The sequence below is a fragment of the Eucyclogobius newberryi genome, unplaced genomic scaffold, assembly GCF_026437365.1.
Source record: "Eucyclogobius newberryi isolate DKJ021-1_F unplaced genomic scaffold, fEucNew1.0.hap1 SCAF_14, whole genome shotgun sequence".
NCBI lineage: Eukaryota > Metazoa > Chordata > Actinopteri > Gobiiformes > Gobiidae > Eucyclogobius > Eucyclogobius newberryi.
Window position 1 is genome coordinate 35,958,199 of NW_027315768.1, and position 16,243 is coordinate 35,974,441.

Consider the following 16,243-nt stretch of genomic DNA (forward strand, 5'->3'; position numbering starts at 1 on the left):
AAGTCGTGTACTTTCTTATCGTCCGATCTCTTTGTGGATGTCGTAGAAGTCGTGTACTTTCTTACCGTCCGATCTCTTTGAGGATGTCGTAGAAGTCGTGTACTTTCTTATCGTCCGATCTCTTTGTGGATGTCGTAGAAGTCGTGTACTTTCTTACCGTCCGATCTCTTTGTGGATGTCGTAGAAGTCGTGTACTTTCTTACCATCCGATCTATTTGTAGATGTCGTAGAAGTCGTGTATTTTCTTACCGTCCGATCTCTTTGTGGATGTGGTAGAAGTCGTGTACTTTCTTACCATCCGATCTCTTTGTGGATGTGGTAGAAGTCGTGTACTTTCTTACCGTCCGATCTCTTTGTGGATGTCGTAGAAGTCGTGTACTTTCTTACCGTCCGATCTCTTTGTGGATGTCGTAGAAGTCGTGTACTTTCTTATCGTCCGATCTCTTTGCGGATGTCGTAGAAGTCGTGTACTTTCTTACCGTCCGATCTGTTTGTGGATGTCGTAGTAGTCGTGTACTTTCTTAGCATCCGATCTTTTTGAGGATGTCGTAGAAGTCGTGTACTTTCTTATCGTCCGATCTCTTTGCGGATGTCATAGAAGTCGTGTACTTTCTTACCGTCCGATCTCTTTGAGGATGTCGAAGTAGGTTTTTACTTTCTTACCGTCCGACCTCTTTGTGGATGTCGTAGAAGTCGTGTACTTTCTTACCATCCGATCTCTTTGTCGATGTCGTAGAAGTCGTGTACTTTCTTAGCATCCGATCTCATTGTGGATGTCTTAGAAGTCGTGTACTTTCTTACTGTCCGATCTCTTTGTGGATGTTGTAGAAGTCGTGTACTTTCTTAGCGTCTCTATGTGGATGTCTTAGAAGTCGTGTACTTTCTTACCGTCCGATCTCTTTGTGGATGTCGTAGAAGTCGTGTACTTTCTTACCATCCGATCTCTTTGTCGATGTCGTAGAAGTCGTGTACTTTCTTACTGTCCGATCTCTTTGTGGATGTTGTAGAAGTCGTGTACTTTCTTAGCGTCTCTATGTGGATGTCTTAGTAGTCGTGTACTTTCTTACCGTCCGATCTCTTTGTGAATGTCGTAGAAGTCGTGTACTTTCTTACCGTCCGATCTCTTTGTGGATGTCGTAGAAGTCGTGTACTTTCTTAGCATCCGATCTCATTGTGGATGTCTTAGAAGTCGTGTACTTTCTTACTGTCCGATCTCTTTGTGGATGTTGTAGAAGTCGTGTACTTTCTTAGCGTCTCTATGTGGATGTCTTAGTAGTCGTGTACTTTCTTACCGTCCGATCTCTTTGTGGATTTCGTAGTAGTCGCTGAGTCGACGCATTCGTCTCATTATTGTCTCTTCGTCCTCCATCGGCTCCTCCTTCACTTTCACTACAACAGACAAGAACATTAGAGTTTTCTAATCTCATTTGAGTTGCCACAGTATTCAGAGGTTTAGATCTTCACTTACAGTTCTATTTAATCTCTTGGGGAATACAAAGAGAATAGAAAATAGTAGTAGCAGTAGCAGTAGTAGTAGCAGCAACAACAGTAACAGTAGCAGTGGCAGTAGTAGCAGCAGTAGCAGCAGTAGCAGCAGTAGCAGCAGTAGCAGCAGTAGCAGCAGTAGCAGTAGCAGTACTAGCAGTAGCAGTAGTAGCAGGAGCAGTAGCAGCAGCAGCAGCAGCAGTAGCAGTAGTACTAGCAGTACCATTAGCAGCAGTAGCAGTAGTAGCAGCAGCAGTAGCAGTAGGACTAGCAGTACCATTAGCAGCAGTAGCAGTAGTAGCAGCAGCAGTAGCAGTAGCAGCAGTAGCAGCAGTAGCAGCAGCGGTAGCAGTAGCAGAAGTAGCGGTAGCAGCAGCAGCAGCAGCAGCAGCAGTAGCAGTAGCAGTACTAGCAGCAGCAGCAGCAGCAGCAGCAGCAGCAGCAGCAGCAGCAGCAGCAGCAGTAGCAGCAGTAGCAGTAGCAGCAGTAGCAGCAGTAGCAGCAGTAGCAGCAGCGGTAGCAGTAGCAGAAGTAGCGGTAGCAGCAGCAGCAGCAGCAGCAGCAGCAGCAGCAGCAGCAGCAGCAGCAGCAGCAGCAGCAGCAGCAGCAGTAGCAGTAGCAGTACTAGCAGCAGCAGCAGCAGCAGCAGCAGCAGCAGCAGCAGTAGTAGTAGCAGTAGCAGAACATTTACCCTGGTGCACGGTCAGCTCCGCCTTGCAGGACACTGACCCCGCCTGGTTTCGGGCGGTGCAGGTGTACACTCCGGAGTCTTCGGGCCGAGCGTTCAGAATCACCAGAGAACACTCGCTGTCGTCGTACACAAAGGTGTAGTGACTGCTCTCCGCCAGCAGGACGTCGTTCTGATCAGCACGCGACACAGACAGGCGCAGGTTAAACACGCGTGTGCACAAACATACAAACCGCTCCACGTTTGTCCGCACCTTGAACCAGAGGATGTCGGGGACGGGTTTTCCCTCGCACACCACAGCGAATCGAGGCGTCTCCCCGGCGCACACGTCCAGGTCCTCCATGATGCTCTCAAACGTGGGAGGAGCTGAGGACGGCAACAGAAAACAGAGATTATTGAAGTATTTTTAGAAGAAAGAGTTTGTAAAAGTATAAAGTATAAACATGTTAAATTGTCATTCCTTTGGAATAACATGGGAGGTTTCTGTCATCGCTACGGCAAAACCATAACAAATATGACATGGGTCTTGTTTACTTTTTTGATCGGGATGCCAAAATGGAATTTTGTGCCAAATTTCTTAAAATTTCAAAAAACTAAATAAGTTAATCTCCATATAGAATCGTATTTAACTCTGTGGGGGGCGCTGTGGTGCCAAATTAATTTGTTTTTCTTCAAGTAGGTTTAGGGAAAAAGGTCTTAGAACTGATTCAAATTTGACGCAATTTGGACTTTGTCTGCGCAAACAACAGCAAATTAAAAATTCAGGAAATTTCTGAAATTCTAGCTACAGTTTGCGGTTTGAAAAACTTTTGATGTCTCACTCCTCAGCACCATTTTCACACAATTTCCCAACGTCCTGGGAGGAGTTCGTAAAAGTCGAGTCATGCTTAGCAAATTTTGATCCAATATGGCCGACATTTGGTTGGGCGGACGGCGTTGCCGTAATCATATTTTTTTACTTCTCTTGTCACCATCTACCTCTGCGCCAGATTACATGATTTTTACGATCAGATTTTTTTTTTGGCCATTTCCTCTCTACTTTTTTGGGGGCATTTTCTGTACATTTGGGGGCGCTGACGGGCTAATTTTATAATTTTGGAAAAACAAGATTGACGGAATGGGTGAAAAATAGGTTGGTTGGTCCCGAGAAGAAGAAAAGATAATATTCCGATGTGAAAACAATGTTTTCCGTTTTTCAAATATCATAAACTATACATTTTCGGATAGCGCTTTCCTCCCTCATGGTGTGGGTCCCTGATCACTGACGGGTACTCTCGTTCATTTTGAAATTGTGTTTTTGGCCCTCTAAACAGTAATAATGTTCCATTTTTGCATCACATGTTTATATGCACGGAACATGCAAGAGATGGAACGTATTCATGAGCTACTTAGCGCAAACGAGCGCTCGTTTAGCGCGGGCTTCGCCCGTTTACAACGGTAATGTTCCATTTTCCTAATACTAATTAGTATGCACAGGACGTGCATGAGTGGAGGAGTGTGTTAGTGAGTGTTTGGAAGTTGGCGAGCGCTTTGCGCACTTTCGCAGCCGTGCTTCGCACGGCCTTACGGGACTAATAGGCCTCTCGCCAGCTTGTGGCGCTCGGGCCTAATAATAATAATAAATACATACATAAACTCAACCATTTTCAGTGAGAGATCGTGAAATAGAACTCAGAGTTATTCACTGGTTAATTGAACTGTTCCAAAAGTAGTATACAAACCTAAATAATAGAAAAAGCTTCAGTTGTAGTCAAATAAATAATGCAGAGTATGTGTTTGTGTGTATTTAAAACCATAACTGAACTTAAGACTGCGACATGAACGCCACTTAAAGGCGTCTCTTCCTTCGTTTGGTGATGTGTGTAGAATGCACTGACTGTGTCGGTGACGTCGTCTGTTAAAGCAGCGCTAAGTCACATTTTGACCTCCTTTAAGTCTTTGTAAGCCCTTGTGATTGTTAAATCTGTATTTTGGTGGACGCCGTCGCCCCCTGCTGTCTCCGGGCGGAACAGCAGCCTTAAACCCTCCTGAGAAACCCTGGCTCTTTTTTACATTTGTCAACGTTAAATGTTTTCGTTTGTGATTTAACCGACTTATGATGATAAATCAAAAAAGATAAAACGTGACGTTCTGACAGTGTATCTTCACAAGGGACCTGCAGGTGGCGCTCTAAACCCCCGTGAGGATGGACGCTCTCTCACCCGCCATCTCCACACGGAAGTCGCAGCTGTCCGTGCCGTGCTTGTTGGTGGCGATGAACTCCATGTCCCCGGCGTCTGTCGCCTTCACGCTGCACAGTCGGAGCTGGTGCTGGTCGTCGTCTGGCATCGACATCTCGTACGCCCCGGGGCGGCTCGACAGGACGGCGCCACGGCTGCGGAGACACACGGGGTGAGCGCGAGAGCAGAGGCTGGGCATCAGCAGCCATCGTGACACAATCTGCGGTTTAAACGAGCCGCTGACGGAAGGAAAGCGTGAATAAGTTCGCTTTCGTCCGCCGCAATGCTCGCCGCGCTGCTCGCCGCGGCCAATCACTTCCTGCCACAGCTAATCCAAAAGAACAGGACAACAAACTAAAAACACAGAGCACAATACACCGGTGTTTTTCCCAAAGACTGAGTCGCATGAGACTTCGTTGAGGTCGCATGAGACTTTGTTGGGGTTGCATGAGACTTCGTTGGGGTCGCTTGAAACCTTGTTGGGGTCGCATGAGACCTCGTTGGGGTCGCATGAGACTTCGTTGGGGTCGCATGAGATTTCGTTGGGGTCGCATGAGACTTCGTTGGGATCGCAAGTGACTTCGTTGGGGTCGCATGAGACTTCGTTGGGATCGCAAGTGACTTCGTTGGGGTCGCATGAGACTTCGTTGGGATCGCAAGTGACTTCGTTGGGGTCGCATGAGACTTCGTTGGGGTCGAATGAGACTTCGTTGGGGTCGAATGAGACTTCGTTGGGGTTGAATGAGACTTCGTTGGGGTCGCATGAGACTTCGTTGGGGTCGCATGAGACTTCGTTGGGGTCGCCTGAGACTTCGTTGAGGTCGCATGAGACTTCGTTTGGGTCGCATGTGACTTCGTTGGGGTCGAATGAGACTTTGTTGGGGTCGCATGTGACTTCGTTGGGGTCGCATGTGACTTCGTTGGGGTCGCATGAGACTTCGTTGGGGTCGCATGAGACTTCGTTGGGGTCGCATGAGACTTCGTTGGGGTCGCATGAGACTTCGTTGGGGTCGCATGAGACTTCGTTGGGGTTGCATGAGACTTCGTTGGGGTCGCATGAGACTTCGTTGGGGTCGCATGAGACTTCGTTGGGGTTCAGAAATGCTTGCCCGTTTGTCCAAAAAGAAGGGAAATGATGATAAATCAGCAAAGGTCAGTGCACTTGACCTTGAGCCAATCGGCGCTACAGACACGCCCACCCATTAGCCATGTTGAAATGTGTTGCATAATTCGTAATTTTTTGTAATTATTTCATATTTTGTTCCATTATTGTACAAATGATCACTCAGGGTTAACATTGACAGTAGTCATATACGTTCTGAAATAAGAATAAAATATCATTTATAAAATAACTATAACAATAAAATATCCTCATGATGTTCAATAATGGTCAAATCTACCTTTCTTTTGTGATTTAGGCATAATGTCTGTTCGCTCGGGTCGTGAAGGCTTTTAAAATATAAGTCCAGTAATTAAGTTTGGGAAACACTGCAAAACAGCATAAAAGGTGCTTTTCCTGCCTTTATTCTTTCTGTGGCTTTGACCCCATAATGTCAATATTAAAACTAAAATATTATGTCAGATTTCCCCATGTGTGGACAATAAAGGATTATCTTGTCTTATCTTATCTTATCTTAGATGTCATATTGGAAACTGGAATTGTTTCTGACTTTTAAATGGCGTTAAAAAGGATAAAGTCTTTTGTTTTGTGTATTCTGTGTTTAGTCCTTGTTATATATATTTGATTTACACTGTTGTACTGTTGCCATGGTCGCAGTGGCTGCAGTACTCACCGTTTCCAGATGGCGGCGGCGTTGGCGTGGTTGATGGTCACAGTTATGGTCACGGACTGACTCTCCATCACGTAAACCACGTCGGGTTTGTCCAGAATCACCGGAGCCTCGGCCAAATATGGACCTGACACAGAGGCAAGTTTGAGCCGTTTGTGTGAGTATTTTGTATATGTCTCATCGTTATGTCATTGGGAGACTGTGTCACTACTACTACTCCTACTCCTCCTCCTACTACTACTACTACTACTCCTACTCCTCCTCCTCCTACTGCTACTACTACTACTACTCCTACTCCTACTACTACTACTCCTACTGCTACTACTACTACTACTCCTACTCCTACTCCTCCTACTGCTACTACTACTACTACTCCTACTCCTACTACTACTCCTCCTCCTACTACTACTACTCCTACTCCTACTCCTCCTACTGCTACTACTACTACTACTCCTACTCCTACTACTACTACTCCTACTGCTACTACTACTACTACTCCTACTCCTACTCCTCCTACTGCTACTACTACTACTACTCCTACTCCTACTACTACTCCTCCTCCTACTACTACTACTCCTACTCCTACTCCTCCTACTGCTACTACTACTACTACTCCTACTACTACTACTACTACTCCTCCTCCTACTACTACTACTACTACTCCTACTCCTCCTCCTCCTACTGCTACTACTACTACTACTCCTACTCCTACTACTACTACTCCTACTGCTACTACTACTACTACTCCTACTCCTACTCCTCCTACTACTCCTACTCCTACTACTACTACTACTACTCCTCCTCCTACTACTACTACTACTACTCCTACTCCTACTCCTCCTACTACTACTACTCCTACTACTACTACTGCTACTACTACTACTACTCCTACTGCTACTACTACTACTACTCCTACTCCTACTCCTCCTACTACTACTACTACTACTACTCCTACTCCTCCTCCTACTACTACTACTACTACTACTACTACTACTACTACTACTACTACTCCTACTGCTACTACTACTACTACTCCTACTCCTACTCCTACTACTACTACTCCTACTGCTACTACTACTACTACTACTACTACTCCTCCTCCTACTACTTCTACTCCTACTACTACTACTACTACTCCTACTGCTACTACTACTCCTACTACTACTACTCCTACTGCTACTACTACTACTACTCCTACTGCTACTACTACTCCTACTACTACTGCTACTACTACTACTACTCCTATTACTCCTACTCCTACTCCTACTACTACTACTACTAGATACATAAATACTATACTATTATTTTCCCCTCCATCCCTTGTTGTGAAATGGGAGTTTTTGTTTATAGGAGATCTTCTACTGAGAGTGTTTTTCAAAATTCCTATAGGTGATCTGTTCTTTTCCTCTGTATTTACTGCGTTGCAACAATGAAATTTCCCCATGTGGGACAATAAAGGAATATCTTATCTTATCTTACTACTACTTCTACTACTACTACTACAGTAGTCGCAGTAGTAACAGTAGTAACAGTAGTAACAGTAGTCACAGTAGTAACAGTAGTAGCAGCAGTCCTGCTGTAGTAACAGTGGTCCTACTGTAGTAACGGTAGTAACAGTAGTCCTGCTGTAGTAACAGTAGTCCTGCTGTAGTAGCAGTAGTCCTGCTGTAGTAACAGTGGTCCTACTGTAGTAACAGCAGTAACATTAGTCACAGTTGTAACAGTATTAACAGTAGTAACAGTAGTCCTACTGTTGTAGCACTAGTAACAGTAGTAACAGTAGTAACAGTAGTCACAGTAGTAACAGTAGTCCTGCTGTTGTAGCAGTAGTAACAGTAGTAACAGTAGTAACAGTAGTAGCAGCAGTCCTGCTGTAGTAACAGTGGTCCTACTGTAGTAACAGTAGTAACAGTAGTCCTGCTGTAGTAACAGTAGTCCTGCTGTAGTAGCAGTAGTCCTGCTGTAGTAACAGTAGTCACAGTTGTAACAGTAGTCCTGCTATAGTAACAGTAGTCGTGCTGTAGTAGCAGTAGTCCTGCTGTAGTAACAGTAGTAACAGTAGTCCCGCTGTTGTAGCAGTAGTAACTGTAGTAACAGTAGTAACAGTTGTAGCAGTAGTCCTGCTTTAGTAACAGTAGTCCTGCTGTAGTAACAGTAGTAGCAGCAGTCCTGCTGTAGTAACAGTGGTCCTACTGTAGTAACGGTAGTAACAGTAGTCCTGCTGTAGTAACAGTAGTCCTGCTGTAGTAGCAGTAGTCCTGCTGTAGTAACAGTGGTCCTACTGTAGTAACAGTAGTAACAGTAGTCACAGTAGTAACAGTAGTCCCGCTGTTGTAGCAGTAGTAACTGTAGTAACAGTAGTAACAGTTGTAGCAGCAGTCCTGCTGTAGTAACAGTAGTCCTGCTGTAGTAGCAGTAGTAACAGTAGTAACAGTTGTAGCAGTAGTCCTGCTGTTGTAGCAGTAGTCCTGCTTTAGTAACAGTAGTAGCAGCAGTCCTGCTTTAGTAACAGTGGTCCTACTGTAGTAACGGTAATAACAGTAGTCCTGCTGTAGTAACAGTAGTCCTGCTGTAGTAGCAGTAGTCCTGCTGTAGTAACAGTAGTCACAGTTGTAACAGTAGTCCTGCTGTAGTAACAGTAGTCCTGCTGTAGTAGCAGTAGTCCTGCTGTAGTAACAGTAGTAACAGTAGTCACAGTAGTAACAGTAGTCCTGCTGTTGTAGCAGTAGTAACAGTAGTAACAGTTGTAGCAGTAGTCCTGCTGTTGTAGCAGTAGTCCTGCTGTAGTAACAGTAGTAGCAGCAGTCCTGCTGTAGTAACAGTGGTCCTACTGTAGTAACGGTAGTAACAGTAGTCCTGCTGTAGTAACAGTAGTCCTGCTGTAGTAGCAGTAGTCCTGCTGTAGTAACAGTGGTCCTACTGTAGTAACAGTAGTAAAATTAGTCACAGTTGTAACAGTATTAACAGTAGTAACAGTAGTCCTACTGTTGTAGCAGTAGTAACAGTAGTAACAGTAGTCACAGTAGTAACAGTAGTCCTGCTGTTGTAGCAGTAGTAACAGTAGTAACAGTAGTAACAGTTGTAGCAGTAGTCCTGCTTTAGTAACAGTAACAGTAGTCACAGTAGTAGCAGTAGTCCTGCAGTAGTAACAGCAGTCCTGCTGTAGTAACGGTAGTAACAGTAGTCCTGCTGTAGTAACAGTAGTCCTGCTGTAGTAGCAGTAGTCCTGCTGTAGTAACAGTAGTCACAGTTGTAACAGTAGTCCTGCTGTAGTAACAGTAGTCCTGCTGTAGTAGCAGTAGTCCTGCTGTAGTAACAGTAGTAACAGTAGTCACAGTAGTAACAGTAGTCCTGCTGTTGTAGCAGTAGTAACAGTAGTAACAGTTGTAGCAGTAGTCCTGCTGTTGTAGCAGTAGTCCTGCTGTAGTAACAGTAGTAGCAGCAGTCCTGCTGTAGTAACAGTGGTCCTACTGTAGTAACGGTAGTAACAGTAGTCCTGCTGTAGTAACAGTAGTCCTGCTGTAGTAGCAGTAGTCCTGCTGTAGTAACAGTAGTCACAGTTGTAACAGTAGTCCTGCTGTAGTAACAGTAGTCCTGCTGTAGTAGCAGTAGTCCTGCTGTTGTAGCAGTAGTAACTGTAGTAACAGTGGTAACAGTGGTAGCAGTAGTCCTGCTGTAGTAACAGTAGTAACAGTAGTAACAGTAGTCCTGCTGTAGTAACAGTTGTAACAGCAGTCCTGCTGTAGTAACAGTAGTCCTGCTGTAGTAACAGTAGTAACAGTAGTCCTGCAGTAGTAACAGTAGTAACAGTAGTCACAGTAGTAACTGTAGTAACAGTTGTAGCAGTAGTCCTGCTGTATTAACAGTAGTAACAGTAGTCCTGCTGTAGTAACAGTAGTAACAGTAGTGCTGCTGTAGTAACAGTAGTAACAGTAGTCCTGCTGTAGTAACAGTAGTAACAGTAGTCCTGCTGTAGTAACAGTAGTAACAGTAGTCCTGCTGTAGTAACAGTAGTCCTGCTGTAGTAACAGGAGTAACAGTAGTAACAGTAGTCCTGCTGTAGTAACAGTAGTCCTGCTATAGTAACAGTAGTAACAGTAGTAACAGTAGTCACAGTAGTCACAGTGGTCACACTTGTAACAATAGTCCTGCTGTAGTAACAGTCGTAACAGTAGTCACAGTAGTAACTGTAGTAACAGTTGTAGCAGTAGTCCTGCTGTAGTAACAGTAGTAACAGTAGTCACAGTAGTAACTGTAGTAACAGTTGTAGCAGTAGTCCTGCTGTAGTAACAGTAGTAACAGTAGTCACAGTAGTAACTGTAGTAACAGTTGTAGCAGTAGTCCTGCTGTAGTAACAGTAGTAACAGTAGTCCTGCTGTAGTAACAGTAGTAACAGTAGTCCTGCTGTAGTAACAGTAGTAACAGTAGTCCTGCTGTAGTAACAGTAGTAACAGTAGTCCTGCTGTAGTAACAGTAGTCCTGCTGTAGTAACAGGAGTAACAGTAGTAACAGTAGTCCTGCTGTAGTAACAGTAGTCCTGCTATAGTAACAGTAGTAACAGTAGTAACAGTAGTCACAGTAGTCACAGTGGTCACACTTGTAACAATAGTCCTGCTGTAGTAACAGTAGTAACAGTAACAGTAGTCCTGCTGTAGTAACAGCAGTAACAGTAGTCCTGCTCTAGTAACAGTAGTAACAGTAGTCCTGCTGTAGTAACAGTAGTAACAGTAGTAACAGTAGTCCTGCTGTAGTAACAGTAGTAACAGTAGTCACAGTAGTCACAGTAGTCACAGTAGTAACAATAGTCCTGCTGTAGTAACTGTAGTAACAGTAGTCCTGCTGTAGTAACGGTAGTAGCAATAGTAACAGTAGTAGCAGTAGTAACAGTAGTAACAGCAGTAACAGTAGTCCTGCTGTAGTAACAGTAGTAACAGTAGTAACAGTAGTCCAGCTGTAGTAACAGTAGTAACAGTAGTCCTGCTGTAGTAACAGTAGTAACAGTAGTCCTGCTGTAGTAACAGGAGTAACAGTAGTAACAGTAGTCCTGCTGTAGTAACAGTAGTCCTGCTGTAGTAACAGTAGTACCTGTAGTAACAGTAGTAGCAGTAGTAACAGTAGTCCTGCTGTAGTAACAGTAGTAACAGTAACAGTAGTCCTGCTGTAGTAACAGTAGTAACAGTAGTCCTGCTGTAGTAAGAGTAGTAACAGTAGTCCTGCTGTAGTAACAGTAGTAACAGTAGTAACAGTAGTCCTGCTGTAGTAACAGTAGTAACAGTAGTCCTGCTGTAGTAACAGTAGTAGCAGTAGTAACAGTAGTAACAGTAGTAACAGTAGTCCTGCTGTAGTAACAGTAGTAACAGTAGTAACAGTAGTCCTGCTGTAGTAACAGTAGTAACAGTAGTCCTGCTGTAGTAACAGTAGTAACAGTAGTCCTGCTGTAGTAACAGTAGTAACAGTAGTAACAGTAGTAACAGTAGTCGCAGTAGTCCTGCTGTAGTAACAGTAGTAACAGTAGTCCAGCTGTAGTAACAGTAGTAACAGTAGTCCTGCTGTAGTAACAGTAGTAACAGTAGTCCTGCTGTAGTAACAGTAGTCCTGCTGTAGTAACAGGAGTAACAGTAGTAACAGTAGTCCTGCTGTAGTAACAGTAGTCCTGCTGTAGTAACAGTAGTCCTGCTGTAGTAACAGTAGTACCTGTAGTAACAGTAGTAGCAGTAGTAACAGTAGTCCTGCTGTAGTAACAGTAGTAACAGTAACAGTAGTCCTGCTGTAGTAAGAGTAGTAACAGTAGTCCTGCTGTAGTAACAGTAGTAACAGTAGTAACAGTAGTCCTGCTGTAGTAACAGTAGTCACAGTAGTCACAGTAGTCACAGTAGTCACAGTAGTAACAATAGTCCTGCTGTAGTAACAGTAGTCCTGCTGTAGTAACAGTAGTCCTGCTGTAGTAACAGTAGTAGCAGTAGTAACAGTAGTAACAGTAGTAACAGTAGTCCTGCATTAGTAACAGTAGTAACAGTAGTAACAGTAGTAACAGTAGTCCTGCTGTAGTAACAGTAGTAACAGTAGTAACAGTAGTCCTGCTGTAGTAACAGTAGTCACAGTAGTCACAGTAGTCACAGTAGTCACAGTAGTCACAGTAGTAACAATAGTCCTGCTGTAGTAACAATAGTCCTGCTGTAGTAACAGTAGTCCTGCTGTAGTAACAGTAGTAGCAGTAGTAACAGTAGTAACAGTAGTCCTGCATTAGTAACAGTAGTAACAGTAGTAACAGTAGTAACAGTAGTCATGCTGTAGTAAGAGTAGTAACAGTAGTCCTGCTGTAGTAACAGTAGTAACAGTAGTAACAGTAGTCCTGCTGTAGTAACAGTAGTCACAGTAGTCACAGTAGTCACAGTAGTCACAGTAGTAACAATAGTCCTGCTGTAGTAACAGTAGTCCTGCTGTAGTAACAGTAGTCCTGCTGTAGTAACAGTAGTAGCAGTAGTAACAGTAGTAACAGTAGTAACAGTAGTCCTGCATTAGTAACAGTAGTAACAGTAGTAACAGTAGTAACAGTAGTCCTGCTGTAGTAACAGTAGTAACAGTAGTAACAGTAGTCCTGCTGTAGTAACAGTAGTAACAGTAGTCCTGCTGTAGTAACAGTAGTTACAGTAGTAACAGTAGTCACAGTAGTAACAATAGTCCTGCTGTAGTAACAATAGTCCTGCTGTAGTAACAGTAGTCCTGCTGTAGTAACAGTAGTAGCAGTAGTAACAGTAGTAACAGTAGTCCTGCATTAGTAACAGTAGTAACAGTAGTAACAGTAGTCCTGCTGTAGTAACAGTAGTTACAGTAGTAACAGTAGTAACAGTAGTCCTGCTGTAGTAACAGTAGTAACAGTAGTTCTGCTGTAGTAACAGTAGTAACAGTAGTAACAGTAGTAACAGTAGTAACAGTAGTCGCAGTAGTCCTGCTGTAGTAACAGTAGTAACAGTAGTCCTGCTGTAGTAACAGTAGTAACAGTAGTAACAGTAGTCCTGCTGTAGTAACAGTAGTAACAGTAGTCCTGCTGTAGTAACAGTAGTTACAGTAGTCCTGCTGTAGTACTACCTCTGTCCAGCAGCTGCACCGGCTCGGTGGCTGGAGAAGGTTTGCTGAATGCTTTGCTGGTGATGGTCAGGACTCTGAAGCTGTAGCGGACGCCTTTGGTCAGCGACGTGAGGCAGAAGCTCATGTCTCTGAGTCCGGACGCGATGATCGTCCACTGGATGGAGCCGAGCGCCTGCTGCTGGACGGCGTACATGAGCGAGGACGGGTCTGAGGGACACACGCAGACCAGCACGTGCTCGTTACTCCAGTACAAGTACAGGTGCAGGAGCAGTAACTGTTACTCGAGTACAAGTACAGGTACAGGAGCAAAATAAGTAACTGTTACTCCAGTACAAGTACAGGTACAGGAGCAAAAGAAGTAACTGTTACTCGAGTACAAGTACAGGTACAGGAGCAAAAGAAGTAACTGTTACTCGAGTACAAGTACAGGTACAGGAGCAAAAGAAGTAACTGTTACTCGAGTACAAGTACAGATACAGGAGCAAAATAAGTAACTGTGGCACAAATCGACATAAAGGAAAGTCGACTTCAGTTGATTCTTCTGCTGTTGCTAACGCCGTTGTTGATTATTCTGCTGTTGCTAATGCTGTTGCTAACGTTGTTGTTGATTATTCTGCTGTTGCTAACGCTGTTCCTAACGCTGTTGTTGATTCTTCTGCTGTTGCTAACGCTGTTGCTAACACTGTTGTTGATTCTTCTGCTGTTGCTAATGTTGTTGTTGATCATTCTGCTTTTGTTAATGCTGTTGCTAACGCTGTTGTTGATTCTCCTGCTGATGCTAATGCTGTTGCTAACGCTGTTGTTGATTCTTCTGCTGATGCTAATGCTGTTGCTAACGCTGTTGCTAACGCTGTTGCTAACGCTGTTGCTAACGCTGTTGCTAACGCTGTTGTTGATTCTTCTGCTGATGCTAATGCTGTTGCTAACGTTGGTGTTGATTCTTCTGCTGTTGCTAATGCTGTTGCTAACGCTGTTGTTGATCATTCTGCTGTTGCTAATGCTGTTGCCAAAGCTGTTGCTAACGCTGTTGTTGATTCTTAGGCTGTTGCTAATGCTGTTGCTAACGCTGTTGTTGATCCTTCTGCTGTTGCTAACGCTGTTGTTGATTTTTCTGCTGTTGCTAACGCTGTTTTTGATCCTTCTGCTGTTGCTAACCCTATTGCTAATGCTGTTGTTGATCATTCTGCTTTTGCTAACGCTGTTGCTAACACTGTTGTTGATTCTTCTGCTGTTGCTAACGCTGTTGTTGATCCTTCCGCCGTTGCCAACGCTGTTGCTAATGCTGTTGTTGATTCTTATGCTGTTGCTAATGCTGTTGCTAACGCTGTTGTTGATTCTTCTGCTGTTGCTAACGCTGTTGTTGATTCTTCTGCTGTTGCTAACGTTGTTGTTGATCCTTCTGCTGTTGCTAACCCTGTTGCTAATGCTGTTTGATCATTCTGCTTTTGCTAACGGTGTTGCTAACACTGTTGTTGATCATTATGCTGTTGCTAAGGCTGTTGTTGATTCTTCTGCTGTTGCTAATGCTGTTGCCAACACTGTTGCTAGCGCTGTTGTTGATCATTCTGCTGTTGCTAACGCTGTTGCTAACACTGTTGCTAACGCTGTTGTTGATTCTTCTGCCGTTGCTAATGCTGTTGCTAACGCTGTTGTTGATTCTTCTGCTGTTACTAATGCTGTTGCTAACGCTGTTATTGATCCTTCTGCTGTTGCTAACGCTGTTGTTGATTCTTCTGCTGTTGCTAATGCTGTTGCTAATGCTGTTATTGATTCTTCTGCTGTTGCTAACGCTGTTGCTAACAGTGTTGTTGATCTTTCTGCTGTTTCTAATGCTGTTGTTGATCATTCTGCTGTTGCTAACGCTGTTGCTAACGCTGTTGTTGATCATTCTGCTGTTGCTAATGCTGTGGCTAACGCTGTTGCTAACGCTGTGGTTGATCATTCTGCTGTTGCTAACGCTGTTGTTGATTCTTCTGCTGTTGCTAATGCTGTTGTTGATCATTCTGCTGTTGCTAACGCTGTTGTTGATTCTTCTGCTGTTGCTAACGCTGTTGTTGGTGCTTTACCGATGGAGGGGTCGAGTCTGCGCGGCTTCCTCCAGCTCAGGGTGATGGTTTTCCCCGTGATGGCCTCCACCAGGGGGCAGCCGTCAGGAGGATCCGGCAGGATGTCTACAACCACCAGAAGAAACATTTACAATCGGAACTGGACACAACAACACAAAGGGTTTCATCCAGAGGTAATTTTCAATCTGAAGGTCCTGGTCACAGCTGTCAAGGATCTGATTAGCATTTGAGCTCTGTCAAGGTTTGATGATGTTGTTATAAACAAAAGGCTGATTCTGCAAACAATGACCTGATTCACAATATGTTTTATGAATGAGCGATCAGAGACACACGGGTCTGTGCAGAAGTAGTAATACTAGTAGTAATACAAGCAGTATTAGTAGTAGCAGTAGTCAAAGGTGAGTAGAGCAGCAGGATAAACAAGTACTTAACAATTTGGATGTAAAATGCATTTATGATTTATAAATGTCCACGTAGTAGTACAAGTACAGGGTCAGAAAACTACACTGAAAAGTACAATTACTTCAAACGCTACTCAAGTAAAGTTAACTGAGAACCAGCCACCTCTGGTAGTAGTAGTAGTAGTAGTAGTAGTAGTAGTAGTAGTAGTAGTAGTAGTAGTAGTAGTAGTAGTAGTAGTAGTAGTAGTAGTAGTAGTAGTAGTAGTAGTAGTAGTGTTTGCAGTACCTGTGACGTAGAGGTGAGCGTAGCACGTGGCCTTTCCCACTTTATTGGCGATGACACTTTTGTAAACTCCTCCGTGAGAATGAGCCACGCTTTTGATCAGCAGACTGTGCTCGTCCCGGTCTGAGGAGCAATCAAGACATCGATCAAGACATCAATCAAGACATCGATCAAGACATCAATCAATCAAGACATCAATCAATCAATCAATCAATCAATCCA

The 16,243-nt window shown here is 44.0% G+C and overlaps 1 protein-coding gene across 2 annotated transcripts in view; it reads right to left on the reverse strand.

The window, feature by feature from the left end:
* Positions 1-16,243, reverse strand: part of spegb (striated muscle enriched protein kinase b) — an 84,747-nt gene that overhangs the window by 25,859 nt on the left and 42,645 nt on the right. For both annotated transcript variants that reach the window (XM_072445346.1, XM_072445345.1), the window contains exons 15-22: positions 16,025-16,144; positions 15,338-15,442; positions 13,272-13,478; positions 6,186-6,309; positions 4,375-4,547; positions 2,427-2,539; positions 2,177-2,345; positions 1,293-1,389 (exon numbers count right to left, since the gene is read on the reverse strand). In XM_072445346.1, the coding sequence (XP_072301447.1) occupies positions 1,293-1,389; positions 2,177-2,345; positions 2,427-2,539; positions 4,375-4,547; positions 6,186-6,309; positions 13,272-13,478; positions 15,338-15,442; positions 16,025-16,144 (1,108 nt within the window). The remainder of the gene's footprint in view (positions 1-1,292; positions 1,390-2,176; positions 2,346-2,426; positions 2,540-4,374; positions 4,548-6,185; positions 6,310-13,271; positions 13,479-15,337; positions 15,443-16,024; positions 16,145-16,243) is intronic.